Genomic DNA, 14221 nt, shown 5'->3' with positions numbered 1-14221 from the left:
TTTTGTTCCCGCTAATCATAGCAAACCGCATGGGTGCAATGGGTCGGCCACTTCATCTGTTGGCTGTCTTGCACTATGATTGACATTTTGCCGGGTCACATGTGCATACTCCCTGAAAGTAGGGAATTTTACTATCTGGCCTGGGCTGCTGCACCTCTCATATTTTGCCAAATCCTTTGCACATACTAGATAGGTTCGCAAATAAAAATTGTCAACTCGCCAAGGCCAGGCCTGTGGGCTTTGTCAAGGTTTGATTTTGTTGAAACCTGTAAATGATGCAGCATGTCTGGTTATGTGGCAAATAGAGTAAATTCATAGGTATACAGAGGTTGCAACATATAGTGAAGGGTACATATTCAGTGTGCAGCATTGTGTGTGTGTGTGTGTATATATATATATATATATATATATATATATATATATATATATATATATATATATATATATATATATACACACACACACTTGACAACGCTAGTGCAAAGGTTGCTCTTGGTACTATGCAAAGTGCATAATATACAGCTTTGAGTACATAGTGCTGTGTAAAGTGTGCATCAGATGACACATAGTATAGTCTATTTTACATATAAAATACATTACTGAATACTCAGAGCCCAATCACACCTTTGAATACAGAGCATAAAATACCCTGCTAAAGGTGTGCATGGCCTAAAGGAAAGTGTTCAGCATATCCTGGCAAGCACACAGTGCTCATTAAGTTATACACACAGTGCATAAACTGCACAGCAAAATCTGTATGTAATAAAGTGGCTCTGTATATACTGTTCCCAAATAGGTACAGTGTGCACAGTCCACAGTCCCCAGAGGTTTGCCAGAGGCTAAAGTTAGATATAACCTTACTCTCTAAAGTGGGAGCATGGTCGAGCAGTAAGGCAGTATCAGAGGACAGTGTAAAGCATTTGTTGTACACACTCAGTCAGCAAATGGTCTCACACACCCAAGAACTGACCTCTAGGCCAATGGTTTGTATATACAAATATATGGTTTTATTTTAGAACCAACAATAGGTATCGAAATATACTTTCTCAGAATGAGATGCTTTAGATAAATACTTTCAGTAGGCAATAGACTTATGAATGCAATAGTTAGTTGTTGCAATTGGCAGCACTATTCAAACACAATCATAACATTGAGCTCAATGGGACTTTTTAAGTAAATACAATTTTAGTTACTTTACTAATGATTTTCTTACTCGGGGTTGGATCCTGGATTCAACCCTGGTGCATTTCCTGTAAACAGTTAAAAGAAATAGTTTTTGTTTCACAGGCGATTTTTAAGGAATATTTGTAAGTTTGAAAAATCGACACTTGGAAGAATTTCTGGCAAAAACCAGGCAATGTTATCCTATGGAGGAAAATAAAGTTATAGGTAAGTATGGTTGTAATTACTTTTCAGGGTCAGTGCTGGGCACCAAGATCCAGCACTGTGATCTCCTGATGGCAGGTGAGTAATTTTGTTTTCATTAATCGGCTGATTTTTAGTGAATATTTTAAAGTTTCAAAACTCCACACTTACAAGAATTTCCAAGTGAAACCAGTCAATGTTACCCTATGGAAGAAAAGTGAGTTATCGGCCTTTGGGTAGGTACTCGACTGGCAGAGTTAACGTTCTGGGCATAGACGGCAGCCGGGTGCAGAGAGTTAGGCCCAATGTTATCCTGTGGTGGGCACGGGGCCTTTGGTTTGTGGCTGCTGGCAAGCAGGCCACGCGACTGGGGCAGCTGGGCTCCTGGTCACTTACTCAGGGCAAGTGGGGTAGTAGATTAGGATAGCTGTTGCGCTGCCAGGGGCACTCGGGCGGCTGGGTGCAGGGTGTTTTTGAGCCGTTGGGCGCTCAATGGATTTCAATGGAGAAGCTCAGTGACGAACAAATGCTGCAAGCTCGGGGATGAAGATTCTTCAGGTGCGACCACCACTTTGAGAGGTAAGTTGGGAAGCTGTGGGTTAGGTAGGCACCCAAGAGCCGGGGGCCGCCGGGCGCTGGTTACAGGGGTGTCTTTTCGCGTCTGGAAATCTTACCCTCAGCTGGTTGCGGGAGTCTCTGGTGTTGAGGCTGCATGCGTTGTCAGGAGCGTCGGAGGGTCCTTGGGTGCTGGATTCGGCGTCAGTCGCCGGGGGGATGTCCTCGTGGTCTTTGTCCACTCTGGAACAGACCAGGCTTGGCGGGTGCAGTGTGCAGGAGTCGCGGTTCCTGGCTGGTGCCAGGGGTCTGTGACTTGCTTTGAGCAGAACCACTGCTCGTGGGAGTCCCAGTTGTTTAGAGTCACAAGGCAGTCAGATCCTCTGGGGTTTTTGAGGTTGCCGACCACTGGAGATGCCGGGGTTTAGCAGGAGCAGGTTTGAGGGTCGACAGGGCTGGGGCCAAATCAGTTGGTGTCTTCCTCTTGTTAGCAGCTGCACAGCATGTCGTCTTTCTTGTTCTTGCTTGTTTCGAAATCTGGATCTGAGAAAGGTTCAGGGTGCCCCTAAATACTAAATTTAGGGACGTTACATATAGGTAATGGGCAGGGACCAATGGGTCCCTTCCTGGGGGTAGGTACACCCCACTATCCTGCCACTCGTGGGAGGGGGGCAGTAGCCTAGTACTGATTGGGCAGGGCTCCCCATCTTCAAGATGGCGAGAGCCTGGAGATGTGCTTCACCTCGCCTCCCCCACCTGATGGGTGGGGTTGGCACACCCCCTTTCCTTCCTTTGGGTTACCCGCCAGGCTTCCCGCCAGAGTTAGGGTCAGAACCGGTGGGGGCCACTTGCTGAGTACAGCAAGTGGCCTGGAGAAGCTCACAAAGGCCGCATGCCTTTGAAGCTTCCCCTGCCCATCCTGGGGGAGGAGACCTAGCACCTCGCCCATGATGTGCGTTGTTGCTGGCCCAGAAGAGCGGATGGCTCTCTACCCAGGGGTCCAGCAACATGTCTGCTGTGTGGCAGCCTAGGCAACCCCTCAGACAGGACATGTATTGTAGGTTAGGTTCAGGGGCAACTCTAAGTAGCCCTGTCGTGCATCTTGCATTAAATCCCACACTGGCATCCGTGCGGGTTTAATGTGCTGAGAAACTTGATACCAAACTTCTCAGGCTTCAGTGTAGCCATCATGGTGCTGTGGAGTTCGTGTTGACAATCTCCCAGCACCATATACTCTTAATGGCAGCACTGCACTTGCAGTGCCCAGGAATGGACCTGGGTACTGTAGGGTACAGGGCTCATGCACCTGTACCCACACCACTGGCATAGTGCACCCAACTAGAGGGGTGACTGAGGTATACCTGGGCAGTGTGTGTTGTGGGCATGGCACACAGGGATGTGTGCCATGTCGACTGTAGTTTGCTCTGCATCATCAATAATAATAATAATAATCCACATTTGTAAAGCGCGAACAATCACTCGTAAGGGTCTCTAGGGGCTGGGGCCGTCGGGAAGATTAAGCAAGCTATTACTCAGTTACATGGTGCCGGGCTAATCTGCCGCCGGCACCGGGGATCGAACCGTGATCCCCAGATTCCAGAGTCAGTCGCCCTGGCCACTCAGCCTGCAAAGGCATTTACCAGGGGCTGACATGTGGCCAGAGATGCCAATTGGGTTTAGGCTTCAACACTGTTTTAGGGAAGGCACATAGGCCCTGGGTACCTGATTGGCAGGAGCCCAGGGCACACTCAAAGTACATCAGCAATTCAGCAAAAAGTAGGGGCATACCATGCAAGAAAGATGGCACTGTCTCACACTGTACACAACTCTCAAAATACAATCACAATATACACAGCACAGACTGAGAACAAGGGCGAGCCAACACATACTGCACAGCCAGATATACAGAAGATCATGACAGGGGCACATTCAGAATCCAAGGTCCACAGTATGGGATTCATAGCAAGCCTGTAACAGCAATGGCACAGCACTGTGTACAGGTTTTGCGACACGTGCTACACAATCCCTTGCTTCAAAGCCCCTAGCACACAATGAATGCTCAGATCAGGGGACACACCGAATGGTACACTACACGGGGAAACTTACACCCTGCTGACCCCAGGATATGCAGTGCATACTGAAGAGTCCATGATACATTGACAAAGTATAGCTGGCGATGCACAGTGCTTCGAACACTGCCATGCATAGACTGCACAAAAAAACACCAACTTAACATACAGAGATGCCTCCCACACTTGCCCAGGACAGTGTGCCCAGGAGCCTGATTACAGAGTTCACTCTGACAGGACCTGGTTGGGGCTGAGGTGAGAGGGCGACTCACCAACCCATTAGGGGGGGGTCAGGCAGTATAGCTCAGTGGGTTCAAAAACCACTGGAGAAATGAATTTGCCATTTACAGGTTTCAGTTCTACCGGAGCTTTTCTAAGTTGTCATAACTGCCACCGAACTAGATAAAACAGACAAATCTTATATTGTATACAAAGGCCTTTCCATGGGAAAGAATGAAACTTATTCACAAAAGAATGTATACATATCTAAGTAACGATGGCGCAAGGCTCAAGCTGAAAGTAATGTGAACATAAATACTACATGAATGCATACAGTAGATAAATCTGGCAGTATAAATACTGTACACAGTGTTTGGTGTAACCTTTCATGTTGTAAAATACGTCATAAGATCTCTGCTTTTGGTGATAAAAAAATTGCTAAATAAAGTGCTGCAACATTCCAATATTTGTGCCGTAAAATGCGCTAATCCATGCTGCAATATCCTTGGGGGTCTTCCCTGTGTTCTAAGCTGTGGGAGAGATGGTTTCAGTTACCTATTGGTACAATATTAGAAAGACACTTGGCTCTTCTAGTCTCATTTTACTTGGCATGCCTAAACTTCCATGAATGAAAAGTTTCAGATCCTTTCATTTTTTTGAACTGCTCGAGGAATGCATTCAACGTAGATAAGGACTCCCTGTCATTAAAATAACACTGACACAAAATGTTCTTCGCTTGTAACTTGGACTATCACCTAACTAGCCTCCCAGCAGAACCCGGCTGCCATCACCCTGATCTTTGACTTCTTACGCATCTGTAACCGAATAGCATGCACATAACTTTTACTATGCGAAGATCACCCCAGAAAATTCCCAGTGTCAGATTGTTGCTGCTTCATTTTTACTCAAATTCCCAGAGCCAATGCCTGGTTCTATCAATCAGTCTCTTTGTAGTAGTCAGTAAATCATTTTAACTTAATTTCCACATTTTGTTTCAGGTAAAGAACTTAAGGGTAATAAGTTGAAGGTAGCAATGTCTAGAAAAAAGCCTCTGCTGAACAGCATACGCGGTGGCATGCCCCCACGTGAAGGACGTGGTCTTCTTCCTCTCAGGGGAGGTAGGTTGATAGTTCTTTGAAGTTAAGGTGACTTTCAAAATATGTGGTCATTGCTTCTGTATTTACACTGGGGAAAAAAACCTTTTCTTACAGGTCTTTTAGGACGTGGAGGACGTGGTGGTGAACGAGGAGGTGGTGGTTTCCCCCCAAGAGGAGGACCCCGTGGTGGTGGTAGAGGGAGCCCTGTAACAGGAAATGCACCTGCCAGAGCTGGAGATTGGCAGTGCCCAAATCAGTATGTATTTGAATTCTTCTCTTTAGCTTATTGAAGGTTCCTGATCATACGCCGTTTATATGCATCGTCATTGAAATAACTGGATTTGTGATGCTGAACACTTGGAAAGAGAAGCCTCTACACAGCTCGGAAGAGAATTATTTTAATTTACTTTTTTTGGATTTCTTAAATTGCAAACTACTAAAATCAAAATAGTGAAAAAAGCAGTGCTTACTGCTGTAGTCTTTCTTTTTTGTAAATTAATTTCTTCCCGTTGGCATATCACCTTCTATAAACGAAAAATTGCAATGTCTCTTTAAGACAGCCAGGAGCCATCACAATTCTCCCATGCATTTGAGGTAGCTGATCCCTCAGTTCTCGTTGCTGCTTAGTGGTAACAAAAATTCTAGACCACTGGCTCCTGCCATTTCAGATTTGTCCAACCACATCCTTGTGCTGCTGAGGTCAAATAAGACCAGGCAGAGCTGCAGTCTGATTCGCTTAAGACATCTTGGGGGCATTTGGAAAGCTTCCCTAGGAATACATTATGCCAATTGCTTACAGTTTACTTTGTGGTTTGCTTGATTTGTTTTATTCAGTCCTGCTTGAGTTGGTCCACTCTGTGCAGCGTAGCCTGTGTTCGAGGCATGTGGGCTGCTGAATTCATATCTGTGCATAGATCGCCGCCTAGTGTTGGGTCCGGATGTTTGCACGTTGTTGTCCTGGAAGAGTCTTCGAAGTATCCTTGGATAGGTGACTCCTCCCCTGGACTACAGTGCGCATGGGCATCCTCTCCATCCTCAGATTGTTTTTTTCCGCCATTGGGTTCGGATGTGCTTATCTTGACTCAAGTTAGGAAAAACTCTTTTCAGGCCAAAAGGCCTCTTGTTCGCGTCTGTACTGTTCCCGATCGGTATCGATAGTATCTTTGTTAGTTTACTAACTTCCAAAACCAACTTTTTCGCATCTTACCCGACCATCGACCCGACATCGACGATGGAATCGAGGACACCATTCAAGCGGTGCCCTGTATGCAATGCGAAATATCCACACATCGACGTCCATCCGGTGTGCAACAAATGCCTTTCACCGGATCACGACGAATCTACATGTATGGCCTGTGCCCGATTTCGATCCAAGAAGACTCTCCGGAATCGACGAGCGGCGAGACTCGAGGCGCAGCAAGCGGCACCGGCCCCGGCCGACATCTTCAGCGCCGAGACCGAAGATGTCGAAGTGGAGAACCTACCCTCCAGCCCCGCTTCCGAACATAACTCCGGATCGGAAGACGTTGATGAAACACTCTTTCGCAGAGATGAAGACGACACCGAGGTAGGAGACTACAATGAGGCCTTAGGGGCCGAAGAGAGTAGCTCCGATGACGAGCAAGGCCTACCCGTTCAGACTGAGGAAATCCCAGTGCAACAGTCTATGGCACCGGTCGAGGGATCGCCTTCGGGCCTTACCCAAAACCTATCCCGCAGTTCTTCGGCCCGGCCTCGGACATTCAGCGGCAGCCATTAATGCCCAAACCGGCTGGTTTCCCTTCTTCGAAACCGAAACCAAAAGCTGGTTCAACTGAAACCGAAACCGAAAGTGCCGCTGGTCGGATCGAGGCCCTCCACACCTTCGACGCCAGCAAAACCCGTCGGCACCGAGCGCAATAAACGAGACTTCGGTGCCGAGCTCGAAGCGGCCGATGTCGGAGTCGACATACGGAAAAAGACCTTCGGTGCCACCAAACCTACTCGGCTCCCGGCACCGACGCAATCGGCACCGACCCCAAAGGTCAAGCTATCTGCCGCGTCTCACACCGCTTCGACGGCACCACCAAAGCCACACTCATCGAAGGCGTCGACGGCCATTCACGCCCCTCGACTCCATGACTCACCGGCGCCGAAAAAGTCCACGCCCGCCTCCACAGAACCGGTCGGCGCAAAGGAGTCAAGGGCGCTCCAGGTGCCACCCGTTGCAGCGCAGTGCACCAAAAATAAAAATGTCCTCCAGGACACGTCGGGCTCCGAGCCAATAAAAGCTCCAACAGCCTCTTCGGCACCAGCCAACATTACTTTTGGCCTGCCACCATCCACGGCCCCGAAACTATTCCAAATCAGGACACTGGTCACCCACACCACAATCGCGCCTGCCGAACACTCTGCGGAGACGTCTCCATCGCATATCATCGACGCCGACACCGGCAGGATGATTATCCACAAAAGGAGAATAACTTCTGAGCCAGCTTTGGACTCCTTCCGGATCCCACTTAAGAGAAAGCTGCCAGTGGCTTCAGAACCAGTTCTTTACGAACCTTTCCATTCACCCTACCAGGATCCACAATCCTTCTCTCCCACACACTCCGACACGGATGCGTTGGAGAACTACATGGGTGACCAAGTCCCCTACCCCGGAGGGATGGACCCTGATGGCCAACAGGACCCTGATCAAGCTTGGGATGACCCTGTAGACCCAGGTGCACCTATGGATGCACAGGACCCGCAACTCTATGGAGCAAAAACATCTCCCACAGAGGACACTGCCGCGTTCAACGCTCTAATTGAACGTGCTGCGGCCAATCATGGGGTGCAACTTCACTCGGACACCATCGAGGACGACTTTCTCATGGATACTTTCGCATCCTCAGAAAGGAATATAAAGACTCTGCCCATGTTAAAGGGGGTCCTCAAGCCTGCAAAGGACATCTTCAAAGAACCCACCAGGGCAAGAGTGATAAACCCCAGGATCGACAAAAAATACAGGTCGGCGCCTGGGGACCCTACTTACATTAGAGGCCAATTACCTCTGGATTCCATTGTCGTTGCGAATGCTCGCAAAAGGGCACACTCGCAAACAACAGGTGATGCTCCTCCCCCGGACAAAGAGTCCAAGGTGCTAGAGACCTCTGGCAAACGGGTTGCCGCCCAAGCAGCTAACATATGGCGCATTGCCAATACTCAAGCGCTCCTCGCTCGCTATGATCGAGCGCACTACGACACATTAGAACAACTACTCCAACATCTCCCTGACCAATTCAAAGAAGGTGCAGAGATCCTCATCAGAGAGGGACAACTGCTCACAAATGCATCCATTAAGTGTGCACTGGATGCCGCGGATACAGCTGCCAGAGCCATAAACACTAGCGTCATGTTGCGACGACACGCCTGGTTGCGAATCTCCGGATTCAAACCAGAGGTACAAAATAACATCCTCAACCAACCTGTCAACCCCGACTACTTATTCGGCCCGGAGGTTGACACTACCCTAGAGAAAATAAAGGACACGGACACTGCAAAGTCCATGGGGGCCCTACAGACGCAGTCCTTTCGGAGCGGCTCCTTTCGTCGCCCCGGAAATAGAGGAGCAGGTAGAGGACAGGGGTCACAGCAAACATACAACAAGGGCAACACACAAAACACCTACGATAAAAACACCCGGGGTGGATATCGTGGCTCCAGCACAAAGGGCAGAGGACGCGGCTACGGCAACACCAGGTCCTCTCCCAAGAACAAGCAGTGACGCCCTCTCCCTTCCTCCCGACCACATAACACCTGTCGGGGGAAGGCTACAAAGGTTCCTGTCCACGTGGAACTCCATCACCACGGACAGGTGGGTCAAAGATATTGTCAAATACGGTTACTGTCTAGAACTAACCTCCACTCCACCCACAATACCTCCAAAAAACCGTCCTATGTCCTCAGAGCACTTAACGCTCTTACAGCAGGAGGTGCAAAGCATGCTTCTAAAAGGCGCAATCGAGGTCGTACCCGTCCACGAGCAAGGTACGGGGGTGTACTCCCTGTACTTTTTAATACCAAAAAAGGACGGGTCACTCAGACCTATATTAGACCTGAGACCCCTGAACCAGTACATTCTTTCCGAGCATTTTCACATGCTCACTCTACAGCAAGTCCTCCCGCTGCTCAAGCAGGGAGACTTTCTGGCCACACTGGACCTCAAGGGTGTGTATTTCCACATACCCATTCACCCCTCACACAAGAAATACCTCAGGTTCACTGTTCAAGGGCAGCACTACCAATTCAAAGTCCTTCCCTTCGGCGTGACAACAGCACCCAGGGTGTTCACAAAGTGCCTAGCTACTGTGGCGGCACATCTACGGAGGCAGCACATACACGTCTACCCTTACCTGGACGACTGGCTCGTTCAAGCGAAGTCAGCCCAGCAATGTGCCAGCCACATGTCCCGCACCATCCACCTCCTTCAGTCTGGGGTTCTCACTAAATTACCCAAAATCCCATCTCCAGCCCGCACACGTACAACAGTACCTCGGTGCGACTATAGACACTCTGGCGGCCACAGCTCAGCCAAATTTAGTGAGAATCAACAGCATGCAAATGCTGATTTCCAAGTTCAAACCACAACACTCACTTCCAGCACGAGTGTTCATGCAGTTGATAGGCATGATGGCCTCCTGCATCTTCATAGTCCCATACGCGAGACTACATATGCGCCCGCTTCAGGAGTGCTTAGCACGTCAGTGGAATCAGGCTCAAGGACAGTTGAAAGACCTAGTGTTGGTGAGCGGTCGGGCATACAACTCTCTGCATTGGTGGAATCCACAAAACCTTTGCAAGGGCCGACCGTTCCAAGAGCCTGTCCCACAGATAATACTGACGGCGGACGCGTCTCTCCAGGGATGGGGAGCTCATGTACTCCATTACACAGTGCAGGGACTATGGACACAACAACAAAAGCAGATGCACATCAACCTTCTAGAGCTGATGGCAATCTTCCTCGCTATGAAAGCATTCAAAGTACACTTGTGCAACAAAGTCGTGTTGATCCGGACGGACAACATGACTGCAATGTACTACATACAGAAGCAGGGAGGAACACACTCTCCACAGTTGTCTCATCTGGCTCAGAGCCTGTGGAAGTGGGCCATTCAGAGGAACATGTTCCTCATGGCAGAACACCTCCCCGGCAAGGACAACCAGATGGCGGATCTGCTCAGCAGACACAGCCACCAGATGCGCGAGTGGGAGTTACACCCATCAGTACTCCAACCGTACTTCCAGCAGTGGGGTCATCCAGAGATAGACCTATTCGCGACAAGCGAAAACGCAAAATGCCAAAACTTTGCCGCCAGGTTCCCACACCCGCAGTCGCAAGGCAATGCGATATGAAAACTGGTCCGGCAGATTTGCGTACGCTTTTCCCCCAGCACCACTGATACCGCTGGTGGCACACAAACTCAGACAACACTCGCTGACACTCTTCCTGGTTGCTCCAACGTGGGCACGCCAGCCATGGTACACCACCTTTCTCGAACTTTCCGTGGTGCCGCATCAAAGGCTGCGGATCAAACCCGCGCATTTGACGCAGAACCATGGAGAGATTCAGCACCCAGATCCGCAACAGCTGAACCTGGCAATCTGGCTCCTGAAGTCCTAGAGTTTGGCTACCTAAACCTGCCACCTGACTGTATGGACATCATTAAGGAGGCTAGGAGACCCACTACCAGAGCTTGCTATGCAGCCAAATGGAAGAGGTTCGTAATTTATTGCAATAATAATGACATTAACCCGCTAGACGCGTCCATCCAAAACATTATGTTCGAGGCATATGAGCTGCAGATCACACACTGAGGATAAGATCGCCATCTGGTGTTGGGCTCGGATGATTGCAGGTTGTTGTTGTCTTCGGAAGAAGCCTTTGGTCACGAGGTTGGTGACTCCTCCCCTGGACAACAGTGCGCATGGGCATCCACTCCATCGTCAGATTGTTTTTTTCCGCCATTGGGTTCGGATGAACTTTTTTCCGCTCCAGCAGAAAACTTCTAGCAATCAATTTAACTCCTTAATCTTCATTCCATCGACTTCGAAATCAACTCGGACCGGTTCCGGAAGCGGCTGATGGACAGGACACCCTTCAAAAAATGCCCCCAGTGTGGAGCGAAGTTCCCCCACAGTGACCACCACGAGGTTTGTAACCTCTGCCTGTCGCCGGAACACAACGAGTCCACCTGTCCAGCTTGTGCCGCTTTCCGTTCGAAGAAGACCCTCCGGGACCGAAGAGCTCGACGCCATATTATGGCCAAACCAGCTCCAGAACCGGAGGACATCTTTGCTCAAGATGTTCCCGAAGACGACACCGAAGATCTCGAGATCGTGTCCGAGGCCGACGATTCCGATGACCTCATCACTCCAGGGCAGCGTGTGAGTACCACCCCCCCTGCCCCTGCCCCATCCAAAAAGACAGTGGTCAAGACTCCGCCAGCTGGGCCCAGTCGCGACCGGAAATCCTCTTCAGAAGCCCCGCCCTCGGGCCCGGCTCCGAAGACATCTAAGCCTGTAGGTGGCTCGGGCTCGAGCAAACCTCATGTGATTGTGCCTTTAACACCCTCGGCACCGAAAAAACCACTGTCGGCACCGAAACAGGCTTCGAGACCGAAATCTCCTTCGGCACTGAAACGTTCCTCGGCACCGAAGTCTCCACCGGCGCCGAAACGTTCTTCGACATCGATGCCTAAAAGTCCCTCGGCACCGAAACATACATCGGCACCGAAAACTCCATCGGCTCCGAAAAATCCCTCGGGACTGAAACATCCTTCGGCACCGAAAACCTCATCGGCACCGAAAACTACGTCCACACCAAAAACAGCTCATAAAGACCCGAAGCGGGCGTCGCCGCCACCACCTTCGGAGCCAGATGAACTTTTTCGACCAGATCCTACTCAAAAGCGGATCTACATCAATCCTAACACTGGACATGTGACTGCCATCCCATATAAAAAACGGAAGCTGGACACTACACCTCCCCCAGCTCCCATACGGAAAAAGGACTGTGCCACTTCACCACTTCGTCCTTCTTCTCCTGTTTTACCTTCTAACCCGTCCCCCCCTCCTCCTCCTGTTTCTCCTTTACCTTTACCACCTCCCTATCATTCACCTCCTCCACAGGATGATAATGATGACTTAGGGGGAGGGGCGGACCCTGATTTATTTAATGATCCTGTTGATCCAACCGACCCGTTTACTTTTCCAGACACAGCACCGGTAGATGACTGGTCTTATCCAATGCCTGACATGCCTGACCCCACTACCTACCCCTCCAAGCCCTCCCCTCCTGATGACCACCTAGGGTTTGGCCAACTAATAAATAGGGCAGCAACGTTCCATGGTGTCACTATGCACACGGACCCCCTTGAGCAGGATTTTCTCCTCGATACCTTTGAGCAGTCACAAAAAACTGTTCATATACTTCCCATGATTAAAGGGGTTATAAAGCATGCCACTGACGTCTTTAAAGACCCTGTTCGAGCGAGGGTTCTCAACACCCGCATCGAAAAAAAGTACCGACCAGCCCCGCAGGACCCTGCATACATTAAAGCTCAGCTCCCTTTAGACTCCTTGGTCGTATCAAATGCCAGGAAGCGCGTTAACTCACAGACAACTGGAGAAACGCCCCCCCCAGACAAGGAGTCTAAGCTTTTAGAGGCCTCAGGCAAACGAGTCGCCGCACAGGCGGCGAACCACTGGCGTATTGCCAATACCCAGGCCCTGTTAGCTCGGTATGACAGGGCACATTATGACCAACTTGAGGACCTTATGCAACATCTGCCTGAACCCTTTAAGTCCCAGGCCACTGACCTCATTCAAGAAGGCAAATTAATATCTAATGCCTCCATTAAATGCGCCTTAGATGCGGCAGACACTGCTTCTAGGGCGGTCAATACTAGCGTCTTACTCAGACGACATGCCTGGCTCCGTATTTCCGGTTTTAAACCGGAGGTTCAAACCGCAATTCTGGCTCAACCTTTCAACCAAGAGCAGTTATTTGGCCCTGCAGTGGATACTGCATTAGAAAAAATGAAGGATAATGAAACTGCCAAGTCTATGGGAGCACTGCAGTCTCCTCAAAACCGGGGTTCCTTTCGTCGCTCCTTTTATAGAGGAGGCTCCAAAAACACATCAACTGAGACCACGTCCACCTTTAAAAATTCTGGACAAACATCCCCTAACAGAGGTTATTTCCGGGGAGGTTATAGGGGAAACAATAACAAAGGCCGAGGGCGGGGCAATAACAACAACACCCGCACCTCCCCAGCCACCAAACAGTGACTTGCCACCACTCCCCCGGAGACCATTCCACTCCGGTCGGGGGGCGACTCCAACAATTCCTACCTGTCTGGACTTCCATCACCACAGACAGATGGGTAAGACAAATTATCCAGTCTGGCTACTGCCTCGAACTCATACAATCCCCCCCAAACATACCACCCAAACAACGCCCAATGTCCTCACATCATCTCTCTCTCTCCTCAAACAAGAAGTTCAATCCCTGTTACAAAAACATGCGATAGAACCAGTCCCCCTTCAACATCAGGGAAAAGGGGTATATTCTCTATACTTCCTCATTCCCAAAAAGGACAAAACACTAAGGCCCATACTGGACCTCAGACTACTAAACCAGTATATACATTCGGATCATTTTCATATGACCACTCCAACAAGTCCTCCCACTCCTACAACAGGGAGACTTCCTTGCCACATTAGACCTCAAGGACGCATACTTTCACATCCCTATGCATCCCGCTCACAGAAAATATCTACGATTTGTGGTAGATGGGCAACACTATCAATTTACAGTTCTCCCATTCGGAGTAACAACAGCACCCAGAGTGTTCACCAAGTGCTTAGCAGTCGTGGCAGCGCACCTCCGAA

General features: G+C 49.6%; 1 protein-coding gene across 2 annotated transcripts in view; it reads left to right on the top strand.

Annotated features, from left to right (window-relative positions):
* The window catches only part of EWSR1 (EWS RNA binding protein 1), a 510501-nt gene that overhangs the window by 377482 nt on the left and 118798 nt on the right, over window positions 1–14221 (top strand). For both annotated transcript variants that reach the window (XM_085634473.1, XM_085634474.1), the window contains exons 13-14: window positions 5207–5326; window positions 5420–5561. In XM_085634473.1, the coding sequence (XP_085490599.1) occupies window positions 5207–5326; window positions 5420–5561 (262 nt within the window). The remainder of the gene's footprint in view (window positions 1–5206; window positions 5327–5419; window positions 5562–14221) is intronic.

Source organism: Triturus cristatus, chromosome 11 (assembly GCF_964204655.1).
Source record: "Triturus cristatus chromosome 11, aTriCri1.1, whole genome shotgun sequence".
Classification (NCBI taxonomy): domain Eukaryota; kingdom Metazoa; phylum Chordata; class Amphibia; order Caudata; family Salamandridae; genus Triturus; species Triturus cristatus.
This window is presented reverse-complemented; position numbering and strand designations above follow the sequence as displayed.